The 23242-nt window shown below is 39.7% G+C and overlaps 1 protein-coding gene across 1 annotated transcript in view; it reads right to left on the bottom strand.

The window, feature by feature from the left end:
• The window catches only part of SND1 (staphylococcal nuclease and tudor domain containing 1), a 381281-nt gene that overhangs the window by 189176 nt on the left and 168863 nt on the right, over positions 1-23242 (bottom strand). The window contains exon 12 of the mRNA XM_004677002.2: positions 22039-22139. Coding sequence (XP_004677059.1) covers positions 22039-22139 — 101 coding nt within the window. The remainder of the gene's footprint in view (positions 1-22038; positions 22140-23242) is intronic.

Here is a 23242-nt window from a genome sequence, read left to right as displayed (position 1 = left end):
AGTTTTAATCTTGATTGTGGCTGTAGTGACATGAATCTACAATGTGATAAAGTAAACGAGAGTAATATATACACACTAAACCAATGACAAATTACTGTTTTGGATATCATACTAAAATTACGTTAAGATAGAGCCATTGGAGGAAACTGTATGATGAATACATGGGATGGACCTCTATACAACTCTTCCAACTTTTGAAAATCTATAATTGGTTTGAAATTAAAAATATTTTTTAAGGCAACAGAATCTGAACTACTACAAATAGACAGGAAAAGCAACAAAGACTCTAACCTTCACTCTCAATGACAATAATAAGAACCATTCTCCACCAGAATACTCCTTTGAAGAAATCCAGTCAACACATTTTATCATCATTCCTCTGCCTAAAACTCTTCATTGGCTCCAGTCTCTTCCAAGTGAAAAGTCAAGTATTTGTAGTGGTTCACAGGAACTATGTGGTTTGCTGGAGCAATGGCTACCTTGCTGACCTACTGCTCAACATCACTCTGTCTTTGCCCGCTCTGCTCTGGCATGATGCCTTCTTTGTATGCAGGTGCCCTCGCACCATCCACGTACCCCCACGTGCTCCCTTTACCTTCACGCCTGCTCTTTCCCTCCTTCGGGCGTTCACTAATGTCTAACTTCTCAGATAGAACTCCCTGACTACTCTACTTAAACTGCTCTCTTCCCAACCATGGAATAGCCTCTACCATCTTAGTTTTAATTTCTCTACAGCATCTTCACCATTTACATATTTTCTTTTTATTTGTCAGTTCACACTGGAATGTAAAGGAACAGGCAGTCTCTGCTATATTGCTAGCATAAAGATCAGCACCCAGCATATTGTATGCCCTATAAATAATCTCTTGAGTGGACTCTCCCAAAGGCAAACACTAACTCCCAAATCAAAAACCAAATAACAAAATGGCATTTTTTAGGCTCAGGTGGCAATAAAAAGGTGGAATTTGGGGGAAAACATATGAGATTACATTTCATTTAGATTTGCAACCATGAGACCTTCTATCAATTCAGTTTTACTCAATTAAATCTCAACAATCCAGAGAAAGCAAAAAAGTTTTAAAGGATCTCATGTGAGGTACAACACATTCTCATTTGAAGTCTAACTCAGACAAGTCTAGAATGAGCTAACCTGCAAATGGGAAGCCATAGAAGCTATCTGGATACTTGCAAACTCCAAAGACATCTGTGTTAGAAACAGTTTTATGGATCCTCCTTGGTGGTGCAATGGGTTAAAGCACAGCACTGCAAGAGAGCTGCAGCCGCTTCAGTGCGAGTTCGATCCCCAGCCCCGGAGGTGACCCACATGGTGTAGCAGACTTCTCCTGACCTTCCCACTGCTCCCTCATCAGTGTGCTTTGTCAATCTGCCTGTTCTGCTCCCCACTCTGATTCTAGTGATACTCTCACCACCTTCTGCCCTCTGCAACTCTGGCCTGTACCCAGTTCTGTATACATAAATAAATAAATCTTTTTATTTTTTAAAGGAACAGTTTTATGCACTGTGAATAATTATTTTTTTCAAGAAACATTTATAGAGGTACTCAATTAGGATTCTGGCGTGGTGCAGAATTTAAGGTAGAGCTCCCCTAAGATGTCAAGATATCAGGTGCTGAAGGACAAGCAGGAAACTTGCTAAGAAAATGCATGTCTCAGGCAGAGAAGACAGAGTGATTTTAAGAATAGAGAGTTTTAAGCTTTTTTTTTTTAAAAAAAATAGAAATGATGGACGAGAAGCCAGGGAATGTTAAATATAAACATGAGGGGTAGGGAAGGCCAGATCAAGGGTTTGTATTATTTCTTAAGGCTGTGGGATGATTAACGAAGCTCTTAAAGGTGGAGAATACCAATCAGATTTGTGTTTTAGAAAGCAAATGGTGCTAGCAGTGTGGAAAACAGGTGAGAAGTAAGCAAGACTAGAAATAGGGAAGGTGGAGTTAGACTGACAATACAAAGCAGCCAATGTGAGACACGGCAAACCCGAGATAGCTTAGTACGTGGCCAGGTACAGAGTGAGCCTCTAGAGAGGTTTGTGGAATAAAAGAACAAGTAAATGGTAGTTCTAACAATCAAGATACTATCATTTGAGAAAAGGAATAACGTTAAAGGGAAGCTCATATTTAGCCATAGTGGTTTCTCCATCAAAGTGGTGGTATCAGTTGGAGTTGATTTTTTGGTGGCCCGCATGGTAGGAAACATTGGGCTAAAGAAACAGACTTGTGAATTGGCATCATTGACATGAAAATTGAAAAAAAAAAGGGGGGGGGGGCGCTGAAAGACATCGTCATCCAAGGAAACTGAGTAGACATAAGAAAGGCAAGGACAGATACTTAAGGAATGCTCAAAGCACATGGGGAAGTACTCTGAATTGTAGAAGAATGTCTGGTCAAATAAGATGTACTAGAAGGAAGAAAAGAAAGAAAAATAGCAAAAAAAAAAAAAAGAAAGAAAAAGAAAGGAAAAAAGAAAACGATTAATGATTAATTTTCAATACTGCAGAGAGATCAAGTAAAAGAATGGACTGAGAAATGTCCGTGAGCGAAGCAGTGGTGTTCTGTGTAGGTTCAGGTTCAATAATGTGGAAAGTAATGGAACAAAGAACAAATGGAACAGAATTAAAATTTCTGTTAGCTCATTTAATTAACTTGGCTATGTAGAGAAACCAAGGAGAAAAGTAGCTATAATGAGAGGACATGAGGGATAATTTTCAAAATCACGTAAAAGGGGATAACTGATGCCACAAAATCCCAGCAAGAACAAAAGAATCAAAATTCACAACATGCGAGAAAACTCAAGGGAAGAAAGAGGATGAAATCTCCCACAGAAATGGGGAGGCACGAGATAACAACGCAAGCAAGAAGACATGTTTGGGGCTGAGAACATAAGAAGTTGAAGTCATTTTCCTGGTAAGTAAGTTTTCCTCCCATAAAGATGAGATTGTCTGCTCAGAGAGAGGAAAGAAAGAAAATGGAGTAGGGGGCTACAGTGAAAATGGTTGTGAAAATTTAAATAGCTATTGTACTGAGAAAACAGCATGAAAACAACATTTATGGAAAATTAATCCAGCAGCATTATGGAGGAAGAAATGGGGGCGGAAAACCTGCAGTTAGAACAAACACATCTGGAATGTTAACTGTGTTAATTCAGATCTGCACTGTTGAGTGCAGAGAGCAGAGTGAGAGTAACAGAAAAGAATGGATAAAGGAATTCTTTAACAAATAAACACCTGGAATACCAGCTTCTCAACTAAACTGTTTTCTTCCAAGAACCCAAGTCCCCCCCGGCAGCTCAAATATCCTTAATAATTTCAGCTTCTGATAAGAACCAAAGCTGTGATGGTCTAGTCCCACTAATTCAAAATGGTTACACTGTTGTTCGAATGAAAGCATATAATCCAACTCAACAGCCCATTAAACCTGACTGATCATATGGCACATCTATATGGTACGCAGTTTGGGCAGTGATCAGTCCTGAGAGCTGTACAATCAACCTGAGCAATTGGTGAAATAGGCCCTAGTCTAGATTTTCGGTGTCTCCCTAAACTCAGTATGTCTCAGGCTGACATGAAGGGAATAGAGCTAATTAAGAAGAGAGGATAAGTACTACTAAAATTGGGCTCGTCCCTTCATTTCCTGGGGTGATTTTTAATAAACTATACAGGTGACAATTCAGAGGCTCACTTGAGTTTGAAAGTCATAGTTTTAAAATCAGCATTAGTGTGAGAGTCGCTGGCTTTGACATGAGAGCAGACCATAAAAATGGAAATGAAAAGCAGTGTTAAGCTGAGAGCATGGATAAAATGATAAATTAAAAGTAGATAATAATTAGCATTCTTCTGAAGATAGGTAAAACGATGAATGAAAATATTGAAGGGGAATTGTTTATAGAAGAAAAGAAAAAATTTGAAGTTTAACCGTTAAAGAACATGACGACCAAGGATTTAATTGAATCATTCCTACTTCTTCACCCCCCCATTCCAATATTATATAAAAGATAAGACATATCAGAAAAACATCTGCTTCCTACCTCTCATTTTATCTCTCAAGTTCATTTCTAAAGACTGATTATTGGCAGGATTTTTGATATCTGTATGATACCTTGTCTGAAGAAGAAATGCATGACACAGTCATGTTTTCAGTCATATTATCTAACCTACTTCCAAACCTGGTTGTCCTAAATTAACCACTTGGTGAGAAAGCAGTTTAAATTCTTTATAGAGGGAGCAAAGCGGTATGGTACCTTAGAAATGGCCACGGCCAAGAAAAAGTAAAAGAAAAGTGAGGAATTCGAGAAACACCGCACATGACCAGATGTCTTCAGAGGGACGCACTGATGTAATCACCAGTAGTGTCTGTCTCTCAATGGAATTCCTGCCTGACTGCTGATCTGGGTGCAAGCTAATTTCCCCCATAGTGAATACTGCTGGTGAGAGGCACACAACTCTCTACCATCTGCTCCCCAGAATTAGCATAATGACAGATTATCGAATCCCTTACACATAACAGATACAAATGCTGTTGCTGTGCACACACCAGCTCAGGCACATCCTCATTCATGTGCCCCCCGGCCTCCCCCATAATAACTGGCCCTCCCACCCTGCTGGTGGTGGGGCTGGTCCAGAATTTAGCTCCAGTCTTGCCCAGGTGCTTTGCCATGAGAATCCTGCCTGTCCCTTTTTATTCTGGAGTGCGAATGCAGCTGTTATTCCAGATGCATTTGAAAGGGACACACTGGAAAGAAAAACTGTCTCTAGAACAACAAAACTATTGTGCAGGACAGCACCTTCTTAAAACTAGATCAGGCAGCAAATTTCGACAGGGTAAGACAAAGAAAAGATTGTCATTGTTGAGCTGCTGAAAGACAAAAAGTGAAAGGCAAAAAAGAAACCAGAAAATTCAATAGGTAGCAAAATAAAAAAACTGTAACATGTGGCCCTCCCTGGTGGCGCAGCAGGTTAAAGCACAGCATTGAGAAGCTAAAGCCACTTCCGCATGAGTTCGATTCCCGCCTGCCCCGGAGGAGACCACATGGAGTGGCAGACCTCTCCTGACCCGCCCGCTGCTCCCCTCAGCAGTGTACCTCGTCGATCTGCCTGTTCTGCTCCCCACTCTGTCTCTGGTGAAGCCTCTCGCCGCCCCTGAGCCTCTGGCCTGTACCCCAGTTCTGTATGCACAAATCAATAAATCTTAAAAAAAAAAATTAAAAAACAAAAACTGTAACATGAAAGACTGCTGTTTTACAGATTTAAGTGATCTAGACAGAAAGACCCAAAGCATTAAATTAAAAAAATGAGTCGCAGATACACAGGGAAACAAGGACATTCTCAAGGGCACGAGGGCACTGCTGAGGCACTGGGCGAGCACGCAGACCAGCACCAGTGACCAGTATGGAAACAGGTCAGTTATTCTGATTTCAGAAATGATGGATTTCACTTCCTTCTAACTGACCTGAGCTCGTCTGAGCTGCTGGCAGGAATCATGAGAAAATATTACAAGCGAACACACCAGCCTATCAGGGGACGCCAGGTTTATTTAAAGGAGAATTAGAAATGGGGGGAGTTTCCTGCTCACTTGGACTATGTAACTCTTTGATGTAAGTGGAAATCACTAAATATTAGAAGTGCCATTGTTTAAACAATTACATTTCAAAAAAAAATTTATTCAACCTAAACCCTGTACATGTGTTCAGCATTAGCAAGTGCAGCCAATTAATTCTGAAAACTATCTGAAAACTTTTAGACATAGTTCTCTGGGAAACTATGTATGAACCTGACATCAGAGTTTCTTTCCTTAAGTCATAAGGCCTCATTTTAAAAACATTCAGATCGGAGGTTTTAACATTTGCTCTACAGGATACCACTCATACCTCTATGCTTAAGTTTGGGTGGAAGGTTTGCAAACTCATTGCCTCCTTTTGCAATGAAAGTTTTATTAGAACATAGCCACCACACCCACTGGCTGCTTTGCACTGCAAAGGCAGAGCTATGTAGTTGTAATGCAGACCATCTGGTACTTTACAGAAAAGGTTTACCACTCCTGCCTGAGAACATCTCTTTAAGGTGAGCTTCCAAAGGTCACTTCCTATGAGACCCAGCACTGCAGTTAGAGGGTCATACTCACAGGAATAACTGCTATGTTTGTGTTGTTTAAAAATAAAAAAGTTCCCTTTTAATGATTCTGCAATGTGACCTTCATATAGCCTTGCCTTGAGGTTGTATCAGGCTAATTGAGGTGTCCAAAATAAACCACTGAAGGATTTGGTAATTCATGAGAGCTTGTGATAAGATTCAAAGTATAAGGTGACTTCTCTCCTGAGCAATAAATTTTTTGAGGGGAGAAAAGAGCCTGGCATTGATTCAAGGTATTTACAGTCTGACCACAAGACTCTGTGGTAAGTAAGCCAACCCCTCTCCTCCACAGAACATCACAATGCTTCCATTAAGAGTGAGGAAAGCAACCAAGGCTGTCATTACTGTTTTCCGTAGCAGCAGGAGGGACAGAGAGAAGCAGCTGGACTACCAGACTTGCCGTGCCGGGTAAGCTATCTCGAGAAACTGCAGTTTCTTGCAGAGGAAAACGCAAATGACTGGCACAGGTATGCATTCTTTGTGTGGGTGACCGCTCTTGCTAGGACTTTCATTATCAGTAACCCTAGCACAGTGGCAGGTGTCACTACTCCTGGACTCAGCCACCTTGTTTAGCAAAGGAAGGAAGAGGGTTTTTCTTCAACAAGTCTTGCTATTGCTACTATAACGTTCCATGACTTCGTAAGGAAAAGCCGTCCAGTCTGTACTATCCACAGTACAGACATCTGAAGGGCCCTGGGCTCAAACATCCTTTAGGAACCGGCTGAGAAGATGTGTGTGCTGCTTCTAAGTTCACAGATCTATCTGTTCAGCAAAGGAAATTCGGATCCAGCAGTCCCAGCAAGAGGTCACCCTGAGCCAAAAAGACCTCAGGCTCAGTTCTTTCGCAGCAGCCCTGGTCTGGGAGAGTACCAACTGTCCACAGCACTCTCCATCACACACGCACGCCAGGCAGAGGCAAGATTCATGGCTTCGGCAACAGTTGGCGTTATCCAGTATGCATGAAATCAAAGTTTTCATCATTTTCAGTGGTCAAAGGCCAGCGAGTGTTACATCCCAGAATATCAGGATTAATGAAGAAGTCATTAAAAACCCAGCATTAAATCACTTCTGTAGCCAATGCCAAGCATGATGTCTGTAATGCATTACAAGGCTGATTTCAAAGAAACAAGTTCCAAGTTGGGAATGTATTACCGGATATTTTCTTTAAACTAGTGGGTGGCGATCACAGCAATTTAGTTATTACAGGGAAACTGAGAGTGGGGAACATATATGGTATGAGTGCTGAGTGGGAAATTGTCACGTTAAATCACAGGGCACCCAATGCAGGGGTGAATAAACTTCCTAAAGGCATAAGAGGGAAAAGGATGTCCTGGAACTTGGAAGACATTTTACCGAAGTTCTGGAGTTTCTGGGCGGTAAAAAACACAGCCCCCAAAGACCTCTGATTACTTCTTAAGGCTCTACCCTGCATGGTACATGAGTTGGAAAAACAGCCACCACGGAGACAAGCCGCTGAGAAAATATCTTTACAGCTAACATTCCCAGCCCCCACTTTCTCAAGATGCAAACCTCATAGAACACAGGACACAGGACAAGGTGAGGAAGACAGTTTCAACTCAAAGGACCAATGGAATAGTTCTTGTTCCTCTCTGACAATCCACCATGGGCACAAGATTGATAGCTCACCCTGAAAACAAGTCCTAAGAGATTCTATAATACCTGGTAGTAAAATGTTTAAATGTCATTAGCAAGGGTGTTTTTTAAAATATATACCGTATGAAACTGGGTTGTTTGTCCTATCTGTAAATACTGGCAGCATAAAAGCCCTTTTCATAAATATATGGAATGAAAAAAACCAGCCAGGTCATAAATGGGGTTGCAGCTAGCAGAGCATCAATATAAAACAGCCAATCTCCTGGAAGGCTTGATACAAGACTGCCAAATAATTGTGCTTCAGTCATCAAAATACATGTTAATAATTTCAGAAACATCAGTTGGGACCCAAAATAGAACACAGAGCCTAAGGTTTCCACTTAGCCAATAACTTAAGTTTTATAATAAAACCTACTACTGGTGTTTATTGAGTAAAAACCAAAAACTAAAAACTAAATTTTACTACAATTTTTGCCCCTTTACGTACACAGTTTTGTAAGTTAACTATACTACCACCAACAAAAGACATTAAAACTCCTTGCTGCCCAAGATTCCTGGTAAGGGGGAAACTTTAATTGCCCGCGGGACTAATCAGCTAGAGAGAATGGGCAAAGGACTCCTAGAGGCTCTCTGCAGCAGTGCCGCACCTTGTACCCACATAAAGGAAGAACATGCCACTAGCTAATAGCAACAACGTGTTGGAGTCAGACTGGAATTACGGAGCTCATTATTTTGGTAAAGTCTGATTCCAGTGATGGAAGACACGCACTGTAAGCGGACCTGTGCAAAATCCAGAGGCTTCCAAGCTGACCCAAGTCTGGGGAAAGACACTACAAAAGAAAAGATCTACGCTGAGGCTTTAAAGTCAATGGGAAATGGGTAGTCCCCTGCCTCCCACTTTTCTCACCCCTAAACACAGCCATCAGTTACAGCCCTTACAGGCTTAAAGGAATGTTGGATGACTAAGAAGAGACAATTTAAGGCTTGTTTATCCCACTTTCACTTTCAAAAAAGGCCAGATGAAGGCCTGAGGAGAAGAGGGTGAATGTCTTGCCAAGGTCATGCTAGAAGCTGGTGGGAAAGCCAGAAATAAGCATCCAATGGCCTCAGTCCTCACATAGCTCTGTACTTTTTCTAAGTAGAGTTGGTATGGGAAAAATTAGTGGAGGTAAAAAGAAACGCTTAGGGACTGAAAGCCATCCAAGAAAATGTACTCTTGTAAGCTTTATTTATTCCTTCTATTCAGTTAAACTATATTGTAGGTGTTTCTTTTAGCTATACTTATCTAAGAGTAGAAGAATATGTTGGTTTGGGAACCTCCTGTTTCCTCTAGCTTTCCTTTAACAGTGCTTACTAATAGTGCTGCACGTCACAATGATCATTCAAACACCACTGCCAGGCCTCACATCAGACCAAGAAAACCATAGCTCCTGAGTGCTGAAGGCCAGTATTTTTACATCAAACACATCGGAATTTAGGCTTTAAATTTGAGCACTTCTTTTTTTGTAAGTGCCCATGTCAGCTGGTTCTATCATACAGCTTTGCAGAATATATGCCCAGACAAAAAAACTGCCCAGACAAAATAACTCAACTACAGTATTTTCCGTTCAAAGAAGGGAAGGAGTCCAGAGTGATGTAACACAGTTTAAGGCCCCAAAATCATAAATGTGTTGATGAAGCTGGTATTCTTCAAAGAACAAGAACCTGAGAATTATGGGCAGGTAACAGATGAAATTCTGGAATTGTTTCAGGAACAGCAAATGCATCCCTATTGGTTCTATTTAGGTCACAGGAAGCCAGTAATAGGCTGTGGAAACAACTAGAGCGAAGATTCCTCTTCTTTGTCTCTTTAGAATAGAATTGCCAGTTGCCATGCCATGTAGAGGCAGTTGTGATGAGGAGAGTGTCCTCCAAAATGTAGGAATCATTTGGGGAGGGGGAGTTCTCCGCCTCTCAGGGGAATGAGGGACAAATAAGTAAACTCATGGCCATTATGACAAAACCAGGCCTACGTATCCAGTTTATTATTAGCCTGACATTAAATACCACTTAAAAACAAAACAAAACCACCCGCCCACACAAACACACCCCAAGACAGAAAATTACATAATGGCATCTGGAATGATCTGCTCTGACACAGAAAGTAGAGCCAGCCAAATTAGTGAGGTCTAGCAAAGACCAAAATGGGGATGGAGTAGCCCCAGAGAGAAAGTTTCAAATCATCCAGTTTCTGCAAACGCTAATATACATAAACAGTGCTCTGATTTTAGGAGGGAGTTCGCAACACACTCCAAGTTCTAAAAGGTTGTCATTCTGCACTGAGAAATACCAAACCACTTTGAACTGCAAGAATAACTATGTCTTTTTACAAGAAGACAATTATTTTGGCATAACTTGCTACTAGGGGTTAAGTGCAAGAAGTTGTGTCAGAAAGAAAAGGGGGCCAGCTGCCCTGCGATGGCTTGTGGCCCCAACCCAGCCAGCTGGCCCTGGCTTTGATCCTCAGAGCCCATCAGCAACTGGAGTCAGTGTGGCCCTTGTTTAGGCCATGGGCGCCACTTTAGATTCCCACTGTTGTCTATAGAATATATATAGTTTTTGCAGGCAAAAGGTCTAGTAATGGGTCTCTACAGATAATGCTAAGTCAAAACAAAAGTATCTTCAGGGATCAACACTTCTTTCCCTACAAATTAGTAAACACTTATTTTTTCATTTAATGACTCTGCAGTTGTAGAGGCATCAAATGAAGCCAGCAAAAAGGCCAAGGGTTTTGAAATTTCTTATTCTCCCATCCCCTTTAGGGAGCACAGGGTTATTTTGCTTTCTGGTTTTGACATAAAGTAAGCCATAACGGATCCTCTGTGGTCAACCCTCACTCAACAGTCTGATTTTTTCATGACCACAGGCTATGCTAAGTGACATACGAAGGATCAGTATCTGAGAGAGGTTTCTGAGAAAGTGGTAGCAAGAATAAACGCTTTGCATAGCAATTTCTTACTTTAAAAGAAATAAAGTGATTTTGCAGTCAATATGATTTTTTAATCTTGGAAGGAAAAGGGATGGTGGTAAGAACTGCAACGTACTTCTACTGGTAGACACCGATATGTGATGATTTATATACCGCAGTCTTAACACAACAGAAGCTCTCATGAAAGCAGTTGTTTGCTCAATCACATTTAATATGTAAGCAGGTATATTAGAAAGCAGAAAAGGTTCTATGTCAAGTCCATACTGGAAACCTCACAGAAGGCAGCTCTGAGATTCCTGTCCCCTTTTGAAACTCAGGCTATTATTAAACCCTCCAAACTCCAAGGTCCAAATTTTTACCAAATCCCTGTAAGTATTTTACTTGTAATAAATACATTGTTCACTGATGGCATAAAAAGTCACAAAGCTCCTCACAGCAGAAAGGGCCATTCTAAAGTCCCATAGAACCCCACACATGGTAAGACTTTAATATTAGGGTACAGGACAGTCCTTTTGAAGAAACATATTAGTATGTGGTTTTTCACTACTTCAGATTAACAGATAGGAAGTAGAGAGGGATACCATTACCAAGAGCAAGTGTACACAGGTATGCTAGTTATGCAATGCTTGGTTTGAAAGAAGTTATTCAATAGACTGCATTTATTAAGAAATATAGTACATGCCTACTCAATGGTACATGAGGCTTAAACTCACTGAAGTGCTAAAAATTGTCTCAAGAATAAATGCTAAACATCTATTGCTTCCCCTTCATGCAAGCATTTATCAATCATTATTATCAGGTGAACATTCAATATTTAGATAAACTGAATATAACTTAGCCATTGCAACAATTGAAAAAGTGAGAAAACTGAAATCCAAAAAAAAAAAAAAAAAAGTGCCTGCCATGGTACAATAAAAATGGACTCACAGACAAATTCTAGCTGTAATTCAAAGGAGCGTTTAATTGTGATTTTTCGTTAACCTTTGGGCAACTACTACATATATATATATATATATTTACCTTTTTCTATATACGACCTCTCAATCTTTTCATTCACACACACACACACACACACACACACACACACACACACACACACACACACACCCCTACATATTTACACACATATACACAGCTATCTATCAATATATCCATCTATCAATCACTCAAGCTTAGGGCTCTCTTAAATACCTGATTGTTATGCCTTAGTCATCATGTTAGATATTTTAAATGCATTAGCAAATTTAAGCCTCATAACAGCCCAGTGAGGTGTAGACTGCTATATCTAATTTACAGAAGAAAAAACAAAAACAAAACAAAAACTAAGGTCCAAGATTGGTAATTCGCTAGTATATACCTGAGGTTTTACTCTAGGCTGCTGATCTCCAAAAGAATATCCACAGAATCTTAAGAAACAACTATTTGCCTAAACTTCATCTCAGTTTTTTTAATCCTACATTAAACTCTTTTTAAAAAAATGTAACCAGCACTCAAAAAGAATACACCAAAATAATAGCTATTATCTTAATATGATTAAGAAGTGGATAATTTACCCTATTTTCTAAATATTTGGAAATGTGACTTCAATTTTTATTACTCTTAAGGGATCACTCAATATGAATCTGGAGCAAACCACTGTTAAGTGCTTAACTACCGAGAGATAGAAAAATCTGTAAAAATCCCAGTCCGATTACCCTTACCACTTTGTAGGTGCTGGACAAAGGAACTGTAAAGACAAAAGGACCGAGAAATGGCATATAAAAGAATTTTTTTCTTATTGGTAACTATCAAATGTCCTCATCACATTAATTACACTACCCAAAGAATAAAGACAGAATGCTAAAGGGAGGTCAGAATGGAAGGCTAAGTTAGACGTAGGTCCACAGGAGATCCTTTACAAATTCCACTGAAGTGACAGAAAAGACAGATGTGGAAAACAATAAAGCCCTAATGGTCCTGGAAAACAAGAAAGTATGTTAACAGCATATTAAAAAGTTTCCCCAAATCTTAAAAGACAGAAATCAGATGGGATCAGATTGTGGAGAATGGGGAGTGCCTCAAGGGCCTTTGTCAACAAATAGAGAGCACCAGTGAGTTGGCTTTGGGGACATCACTGAAGCAATAAATCAGGAACAGCATTCAGCGCTGGGTAAGCCAGGCAGCTTTTCCCCTATCCCTATGATGGCCACAGAGTACGGAAGAGGAGAGAGCTCTGACCTTTGAGTATAGAGTACAGACATACTCTGTTACATATGAGCGTGTGTTGTTAAACAGTTCGCATTACATGAAACCACACAAAAAAGCAGGACTTGAACAAAACACATGGGTATAGGACATCCACTTACACTATGGAACTTTGTGGTGAAGCACTCTCAGAAACAAAAAATTGGAACACAGTCAAATCTCTTTTGGCAGAGTAGCCTTCAACCTTGGGGTGCTCATATTTCTCCTCCTGGTAAATGAGGTACTAGAGAGCTTTGTTTTAACCATTCTAGTCAAAACATAAAATATGATCCAGCGTGTACCCTTCTTCATTAATGCACTCTCTTAATACGGAGTAAGTGTCCTCCCAGCTTTCCCAAATGTACTTGCAGGAGCACAAAGGTTCCTGAAATTATGAAAGCAGCCACAACCAAAGGAAGTTATCGCTGTCAATTTCTCAACGTTACATGCTCAGATGTTAAGTCTTTCAAGTTATTAATACTGTCCCTTAAAATATGAGAAAATGTATTCCTCATTAAGGACTTTAGGTATTTTAGAATACTTCTTATAAAGGATACTTTATTCCAATCCAATAATCCATATCACCAGTGTCATATGAGCGAATTTAGTTAAAAGAAACGCATTAGAGCAATTTCTCAGGGCAGGGCCTTGGCTGGAAGTTGTGGCCTGCAAATAACTAGAAGCCTAGCTCAGAGACAGCAGAGCCACAGACACTCTGCCTGCTCTCACAAGCCACCCCAGTGAAACAGACTAGAGTTCACGACCAGCACCAAAAAGCACCTGGAGCTTTCAGAAAACTAGTGGGGTCTACAATATGCTGCTCCCTCTGTGCTCCAGGCTGAGGCGCACTCGGGGTCCCAGGAAAGCAGGCTGCTGCTGGAATGTGTGGCCCACTCACGCCCTTGCATGACAGGGCCGTCCTGGGGAAGAAGTCACCCGGAGCACTGAAGAACATCTTGCCAACTTCAACTGGCCCCACATAAGCAAGTCACACAGAACATGTGAGAACACAGGAAAGAAAAGGAACAAAATAAAGTGAGCATTTAATTGTGGGCAAAACAGGTAATTTAAAAAGGAAAGAGTGCTTTTTAGTTGTAAATAATATTCTCAGAACTATCAGAAAATATCGTATTCAAAATTTAAGAGATAGTTATTAAAATAGAACACCTGAGGAGCAAATGTGTGTTTTGAAATAAAAAATAAAATGGGTAAAGATTAAGAGAATAGTCTCTGTAAGTTTCACGGAGGCAGAAGGACTCATTTCACTTTTAGAACTACAATATGTACTCTTGATGCCAATCACAGTGCTTGGTATATACCAAGCATTCCATAAATTATTGATAAATGAATATGTAAATGAATGTGATGACTGACTAGAATGGGAATAAATAAAAACGAGTCAATATGTATAGCTGTTTAAGCTGGATGATAAAACTGAAAGACATTTCCCTGAATATAGAACAAAAATGTAAAGAAGGGTTTTAGAAAATGCAAGAAAAGTTACAGAGATGTGACCTATAAAAAGACAATATAATTTCTATAGGCAGAGGCCAGTTGCAAGGGAGAAAATCATCAAGTAAGTAATGTGGGTGAGGGTGACGGGAGGTGTGGAAGAGTGACCTGGGGTTGAGGGCATGAGCTCAGAATCAGTGGGCCCACTGAATATGCTGGGGGCTGGGTGTCATGATACCAAGAAAGAGTCTATAAAATTTTCAGAAAACTACAGATAAGCACGAAATGTGAAAGTTTCCAGAACCAGAAAGAAATGTTATATTTAAGGAAATGGAAGTTTAAGGAAATAGAAATGGAATTTATTATAAATCAATGTTTCTGAAATATTTAATGGCAATGCCTTCAACATGGTCAAGGCAAATTGAATTTTGAAGGTAAAATTTTATAATGAGATTATCAATCAAGAATATAGGCAAAAGTGAGATGTCTTCAGACGTCCATGAATTCAACTATTGTGCACATGAAAATTCAACATTCTTCAAATGAAAAGAAATACCGCAAAAAGGGTGACCTGAGGTATTAATGGCAGCAGTGCATGAACGACAATTACTGTGACAGTAGAAGTGAAATAATTGCTATACATTTCAACAGGGAAAAAATTTAAAGGAGAGAAGAATAAGCATCCTTATTGCCTAATCTTTTGGAGTGGGAATTTATGAATACTCTATAAGTTGACCAGAAATAAATTAACTAAACATTGTGAAATTCACTATTAATAAAAAATAAAATAAAAATTGGGAGTAAAATGGAAGCAGTACTAGTGCAAATATTTTTAAAAATTTTTATAAGAAAACAAACACACTGTTTAAAACTGATTATTTAAGAAGTGCTCGGTTAAGTTATAAAGTCATACGTTTCCATCCAGAAGAAGTGGGAAGCAGACACTGTCACTAAGGGAGCACGTGCCCCTCTGTGGGTCAACCAGTAAGCGGCCCATGAGGACTCTAAGAGGGCAGAGCTGGGAGGGGATCACGGTGACTGCCAGGTCACCAAGCTCCTCCAGTGCTGCATGACCCAAGAACAGTGCCCTGAGGAGGAAAAGGACAGACAGGCTTCAGTGGGTAGTCACTGGAGCATTTCATTTAGTCTACTGACAGGTAAGTTATTGACTCATCTAAAAATAAAGACACCAGAGGGATTATTTTTCATTTACATTTTAACCTACTTTTGAGTGGTAAAGTCTCTGTAAAAGTATCAGGCAAAACCTAAATAGAAAAGAATCTTAATGAAGTCAAGCCACTTGTATTTCTTAAAGCAAAATCTACATAAACAAGGACCAGTGGCAAGGACTCTAGAGGTCTCAGCAAGCAGCAAGAAGCAAGAAAAAATGGAGAGTGGGCTGTTGCCAGGGAACCTCCCCATGAGGAACTGAGTGTTGCTTTGAACACTGTTCTAGTCCCGGTGCCTGCAGATAGAAAGTGCTCAGCAAATATCTGTTAAAAACATACATAAAACTATTGTTTCTAAGCAGACCACTATAGAAACAGCAACCTAAGCCTTGTCTGTGCCCAATCCATTGCTGAGGACCCACAGAAATCAGAACAGACAGCATTTTCACTTGTTCAAACAATACCTCTAACTTAGAATACCTTTAACATACTTTGCTGAGTTGCTGAACATCCCAGAATACTCTTCCGTTATGATGAGCTCTTCCTTATTCCTCCCTTTCTCCCAACTCCGAGGCATACTTGCAAAAGAATGAGGGGAGCTTCCTAATTATCAGCTCGGTAAATATTAATCACCTACTACCTGACACACTACTCAGCTGATATGGGAAAAAGCAACAAAGAAATGAGAAAGAACACACCCGTCAATAAAGGATTCTGCTAACTGGTAGGGTCCAAGGATTCTATTAAGAAGAGCTTAGCTCACCTGCCATACAATAACCTGGAACCAAGAGGTTTTAAAAAGGATGACTTGGCAGCGTAAGCTTTCCAGAGATAAACTGCCACAAAACATGGACGTGAGAGGTTTTCCTGAAACCTAATGGTGCTTATCCAACTCTCACCCCAAAACCCTTTAAAACTGCCAAATTCCTTCGTAGAGTGTTTGACGGTACAAGTCTCTTAAAATGATTGCTGTACTCGACTTAGCAGGAAAAAGGCTCAGTTATTCAACTATTTCTTTCCAAAGTGTTTTAAACAAAATACACCACAGATGGTTCCAATGTCTTTAGAATGGTGAATAGGCATACTTATAATACTTAACATAGCAGAAGTAGCACAATTATATAAATCAAGAAGTCAATGACTTCCAGAAAACAACCTAAGGTGCACTTTTTCAAGGTGAAGGTTAGCTAGGTGTTTATTTCTGAATTAAGGGAGGGGAAAAATCCTTTTTCTGGTGTCTATTTTTTTCTTTCAAAGCAGAAAAATGGTGGGATGGAAATGCACAAAACTGAATGAAGGGTACGCAGTAAATATGTGAAGAAAAAGACTGACAATGACCCAGAGCTTACCTCCCGGCAGACACACTGACATCAATACTGTCTTTACACACTCATGCTGAAGAGTGTCTTCCCGACACTGTGGTCCAGTCTGGGCAGGAAAGTATGCCAGAAGCCAGGGTTTCAAGAGGCCACTTTCTTGCTGTGTTTAGCTTTACAGTCAGATATTACTATTTTTTAAGCTTTGAAAATGCTGAGAGATGGTATGTTTGGCCTGATGGTAAAAGCCTCAAAGCTATAGAAATCAAGCCAGAAAAGCTGGGGATTGTATGATACTTATACTTTCTATGGCTGAGAAAAATCAAACTAGGATTAGAAAAGGATTATTCTATTATAGGAAAAGGACAAGACCTAACCTCATCACTAATAAAACAGCTGGGGAAAGATGTAGGCCCATAAATTGAGCCCAAAATGGAAAAAAAGAAAGAGAGAAAGAAAGCTTTATTCCCTGCAAGTGCAACAGTCTGGTTTCTTTAAAACTAATAAAGTGAAATTATCTATAAAGAATCCCAAAGGAAGTTTATAAAGACTGAGTCTAGTGGATTATAATCACTGAAGCAAAGAGGTAACTAAGAAGGCTCAACTAAGAAGGTATCTTTGCCACAAGCTTCACACTGACACAGGAATCAAGGGGAGATGGCGGTGGCTACTTGTGTCTTACTGGGGGAACAAAGAGGGAGACAAAGCCAGGAAGCGGTAGAACAACGCTGTTTCAGTAAGCACCAAGACCATACAAATCAACACTCAAAAAATTCTAACCTCGTATAGAAAACAGGCTTTTTCCAACTGTGTCTGTTCTCCATTGTTCTATGTTGGGCCATTCTTTCAATTTTTCCACTGGGCAGTATCTACTGTCTCCACCTTGTGGATGGAAGCACTGGGGCTTAGTGATATGGCAGCTGTTAGATATGTGGCCATTTTTCAGGGGTGGGGGTGAGGTGGTAAGAATTATGAATGAGTACGTGTCGGGCCCAAATGTAAGTTATAATTTGTAGGTGCCCTTTTATATAGATGTGAACAAATTTTCTTTTAACACCTCTCTTTAAAAATGTGATGTGCAGAAAGACATGAGCAACCAATTAATAGATTATATGGGTTTGCCAAATTGGCGCTCAAAGTAATTGGGAAGTCCAGCACAAGGAAAGGTCACCCCAGAAAAATCTCACTCTTCAAAAAGGCTCTGGCAATAACGAAAGAATGAGATTTTAATCACTGAAGCTAATTACATAGAAGGCTAAATCACAAGAAGAGTTATTTAAGTGTCTTAAATACAATAAAAAGTAATTAACGGGAAGCGCCATCTTGACAGCTTCATGTCACAAACCAGGCCTAAAAGGATCAGCTAATTCCCAACTCGGGAGCCAGAGAATGAGAAACAGCTCAAAGTTTGATCTTTTTATTTTTTATTTAAACTGTTTTGATTAAGAGATAACAACTCTTTCCAACTCCACAGTGAAGTTAATCAAGAAAAAAATTGTAATCTATTACAGGAGTGATGAACCTCATTTACATTGATTCCCTAGAGGGCAAGAGATGGGGAGCTGAAGACTGTGTCTTATGAGAGAGGCATCACAGAGATGTTGTGACTCGACCCCCTCTCACCATACATTAAAAGGAAAAAAATAAAAGATCAGACTGAACCCTTTTGAGAATACAGACAATTGGCAGGCGTTGGCATGTAAAATACCTATGAAAATCTGCTTAGAAAGAACTCTGAGACTCCATCGCCTCCACCTCTGCCGTGACCACGAGAGGAAAGTCTTCAAAGCAGAGAAGCCGCCTAGGTCTCGAGTAATAGGAAAGCCCCGAGATGCTATGAAGTCTAAAGATAGGTGGATAAGACTATCATGATGACAGACATAATTCACATGGGGTGGCTTCTTATTTCTTAATTCTACAACGTAGCTACCAGCTTGAACAAGTCTTTGAGAGAGGCAGTGCAGTACAAAAGCACTCCTAACTAAACTTCCTTTAAAAGACCTGCACATTTTCAACCTCAGGGAAGCCAACTTGGTGATGATGGAGTCACTGAGGCTCACTCTGACATACCTGTGCATCTGGCCCCTGAGTTATACTAGTACCATTTATTTTAATTACACACTTCATTAAATATTATGTTAATAACTGAAATTGTTTATAAAAGTCACACAAAAAAGGTTTAATAAGAGAAATAGCTTTAAAATGACTACAAAGTAAATATGAACATAATAAAGACTAATAGGTGAGAAGAATCTATTAGAAAAGATCTTGCTTGTATTCACTAATTAGTGTTTTGAAGTCCTCATTCCAAATAGGAAATCACACAATATAGTAGGATGTCAGAAAGTTAATCTTTGTTGCCCATATTGGAGATTTGAAAATGTATGAACACTTTTATTATTTCACTGAAACCCCCCCCCCAAAATAAAAAAATAAAAATTCCCTTTGCTAACGAATGTTTTGGAATAATTAACTATTATAGACAGGAGACGTTTCAATTAAATTCATTGCGAATATAATCTGAGTATTATTATTCTTATTTTTAATCCTTCAACTTTTTAAAAGTATCACATAGAACAATTTGAAAAAAATTTAGAAAGTTTTAAGAGAAAGTATAATACCAAACCTAAGTGAAAATAAAAGTGTTATGTGTGGGGAAAAAAAAACATGCAGAAAGCATACTAATTGGCTCTACTTTCTGGAGGTGGTCTCTGACACTTAGCTCTCTATGGAAAACAAGAGAAAAATGATCAGCTATGAGATTTTTTAAAAATATTGATTAAAGGAAAACCTATAGCTCAAGAGAAATAGCAGTCCCAGATAATGAGTAAACTAAGTATTCCCTGTTATGTTTTATAGACATTTTTCAACATAGTAAACAAATCATCAGTAAATTATTAAACTCTTAGCATGTATTGAGTGCTGAGGAGGTGAGGTGGCAAGAAATAAAAGCGACAAAAATCTCTCTCTTTAGGGAGGCTTAGTTATCTACTGGAAGTTGGTCTCAGTGATATCAGTAAATTCCTGTTATTTCTCCTGATTGCAGATTAGCAGTTTACTCACAGTCTAGTTTAGTAAAACGAGCTATGAAGAAATTCTTAATGCTTCTTAGGTCTGCAGCTAGAATGGACTAACCCAAGGGAACAATCTTTGTGTTCAGAAGAATAGCTATGTTGATAAATACAATGGGAAATCACATAAAAATGCTATCTCTCCCACAACAATTTTAAGAATCTGGTAGTCGAAAGGTCAAGTTTATCATCTCTGGCACAAAGCTGAAGTAGGAATATTCTGTTGTCCATTCAGCTGAATCAACTTGTACTGTTAGTTCCCAAAACTGAAAAAAGGGTTCACACCCTCTTGTAAGACCTAAGAATCTAACGAAGACCTTGGTCAGAACAGAGAGCTAGCCTGAAGGAATTATCTTGGTCAAAGTCAAGATCAGTGCAGTTAACTTCAAGGTGTCATGACACTGAGTAAGGCCACGGCCAACTCCTGTGGAAAAGTTTGAAAATCAAGTCCCAAATTGCCCTTCTTAAAAAAAAAGATGCAAGACAATCCTAGAATATATGCTTTTTAAGCAGTATAAATTCTATATTTAAGATATACCTCAGTGTTAGCTAAGTAACAGTACACACTACTGTTAAACACAGGTGAAGTCATCTGCCAAAAATAAAAATGTGCATTTTTACAATGGAGACATTATTTTTACCACCCATGAGACAGCAGGCACAGTTACCTATTGAGATGGCTCCTTATTTGTGATAGCAAAAATCTTAACACAGGGAAGTACTAACTTGCTAGTTCTCCCAATTGTGAAGCATTCACCTAGCTCCTAAGAAGTGGAGGTAAGTTGGTAAATTGCTAATGATCGTGATTTTTAAGTCATATTGTCACCAATGTATGTACGTCAGTAGTTGCTCTGATTTCAAAAACACTATCTGATTTGTCAAGAGCCTGCTTCTAACAAAACTTGCCTTCTGTGATGATGCCACCTCGGTAATGACAACAAAAGCTCTTCTCCCAAAGCTGAAGCTTCCAATTGTTGTGTGAACATTACTGGCATTAACATAAATAAAGGAATGGTAACAGTGGCTAAAAATAGTTATTTCCAAATGTGACAGCAAGAGGGAAAGGCTCCTGCTTGGTCGGAGAGCTTCTGAAAGGAAAATTAGCCAGGCTCCTCATCCAGCTCTGAGGTTTTCTGCAGCTCAGAGGTGTTTCTCCTAACCGCTTCATTGTACTTTCAATAAGACAATCCCTGTTTTGATGAGAAACCTATTCTTTTCTTTCCCTCCACTATGCCCCCTTAAAAGAAAAGAAAAATACCAGTTTGGTAACAAACAGCATTTAAGACTGTTAAAAAGAGAAGGAAACAATTATCATGCTGGTATATTTTACTCAGAGCAAAAATTGCTAGTGGGGGCTGACTGACTGTTTTAATATTTATTGTGGAAGCATGGCCCAGCAGGCTTCCTCCTTCCCCACCAAACACCTCTTGTGAAAGACTCTGTTCATCAACCAAGCTCCCATGAGACTGGAATATAACCAGGATACAGACATCACAGGAGATGAGGAAAGCGCTGTCACGTACCCACGACATAGCCACATGCACAGAAAACATCTAGTTCTCTTCCACTTCCCTTCTTTATTGATCTACAATTAAACTTCCTTTTTTTTTTTTTTTCAGGGGAAGGAGGCTTGATGAGGGTACAGGGGTGCGGTGGGGATATCAGTGCGGATGCAAAACCAAAGCTCCTCGGATCCCCAAGAGTCAAAGGTTATGGGGTGACACTGTGTCCTCTGGGGTAATCAGAGCCCACAGCTAGATATCACAGGACACAAGTGAACTTCCTAACCTAAAATGCAGAGCATCTTTCTAATTTTGGATAGTATCTTAGGCCTGAATGACATACAATAAACAGCATTAATAACGATAGCAGGAACTATGTAGGGCAAAGCACACAGAGCCTACTGAATCTTAAATAACAGTGAAATTTTATGATTAGTTAATGAGTGATGATATAGTATAGAGGCACATGACAATTACAAACCACTAAGTTTGGAGCAAGAAAGTGAAATGTGTTGAAAGGGCAGAGACCTGAGAGGAGAGAATTCTCTATTACGTCCCGGTCCCTGCCAGAACACTCACATTCCTCCAATGGTAACCGTGGCACAGGTACGCTCTGAAAAGGCAGGCACTGTCTCTGTGGCTGGGCTGGCAGGTCTAATGTAGTCCACAGTCACATTGACCTGAAATTAAAGAATCAAATGAGTTAGGGTGGGGAGTTTGCACCATAATTCGCTAGAACCACATGCCTGCACAACCATGAGCGATATCTCACTCACCATTTGATTTTCTGTGTCTAAGATTTAAAAACAAACAAGAAAGACGGCAGAACCAAATCAAAAAAAAAAAAAAAATCTGCAAAAGCCTCAATTGATAGAGGCTCCTCAGTCAAAAGGAGAAGTCTCCTAAAACTGAAGAACAAGAAAGGGAATAATGTGATTTTAAAAGGGCAAATGACCCAAACGTCTCACTATGACATACAGATGGCAAGTAGGTATATAAAAAGATGTTTCCTATCCTGTGCATGGAGAAAATGCACATGAGAACTATTAACTAACCACTGTACACCTAGAAGAGCCACACGTAGACAAACCAAGTGAAGATGTGGGGGAAGAGGATTTCCTGTTCCTTGATGATAGAAGACAAGGTAACAGCCACTATGAAAGACAGGCTGGCAGCTCTGCTCAAAACTAAACACACTTTTACTGTATGTCCGACAATCATGCCACTTGACATTTATCCGATTGAGTTGAAAACTTATGTATGCAAAAGACATGAATGTTTACAGCAGTTTCATTTGTAATTGCCAAAATTTGGAAGCAATCATGATGCCCTTCATAGGTTAATGGATAAATAAACTGCGGTACATCCAGACAATGGAGCATATTCAGTGCTAAAAGGAAATGAACTATGAAGTCAGGAAAAGACACAAAGGGATCTTAAATGCATATTAGTAAGAGAATGAAAGCGATCTGAAAAGGCTGTACTCTATGAGTCCAACAGAGTGACATTTTGTAAAAGGCAAAACCATGAAGTGAGCAAAATGACGATCGTTGCTAGGGAACAGGGAAGGGCTGAAGGGTGGGGCATGGGACATTTGGGGCAGTGGAACTGCGCTGTATTTCACGCACACCATCAAGAGGGAGGCCTCCCAAGCCCTATAGGAAGCTGTGCACTCTCAAGGATAATGACAGGAAACTGGGTTCAGAGGTATGCTTGTATGTGTGGAGAAGCACATGGGAACTCTACTTTCTGCTCAATTTTACTGTGAAACTAAAACTGCTCT

This window comes from Condylura cristata, unplaced genomic scaffold, assembly GCF_000260355.1.
Source record: "Condylura cristata isolate star-nosed mole 26May11 unplaced genomic scaffold, ConCri1.0 scaffold00005, whole genome shotgun sequence".
Classification (NCBI taxonomy): Eukaryota; Metazoa; Chordata; class Mammalia; order Eulipotyphla; family Talpidae; genus Condylura; species Condylura cristata.
This window is presented reverse-complemented; position numbering and strand designations above follow the sequence as displayed.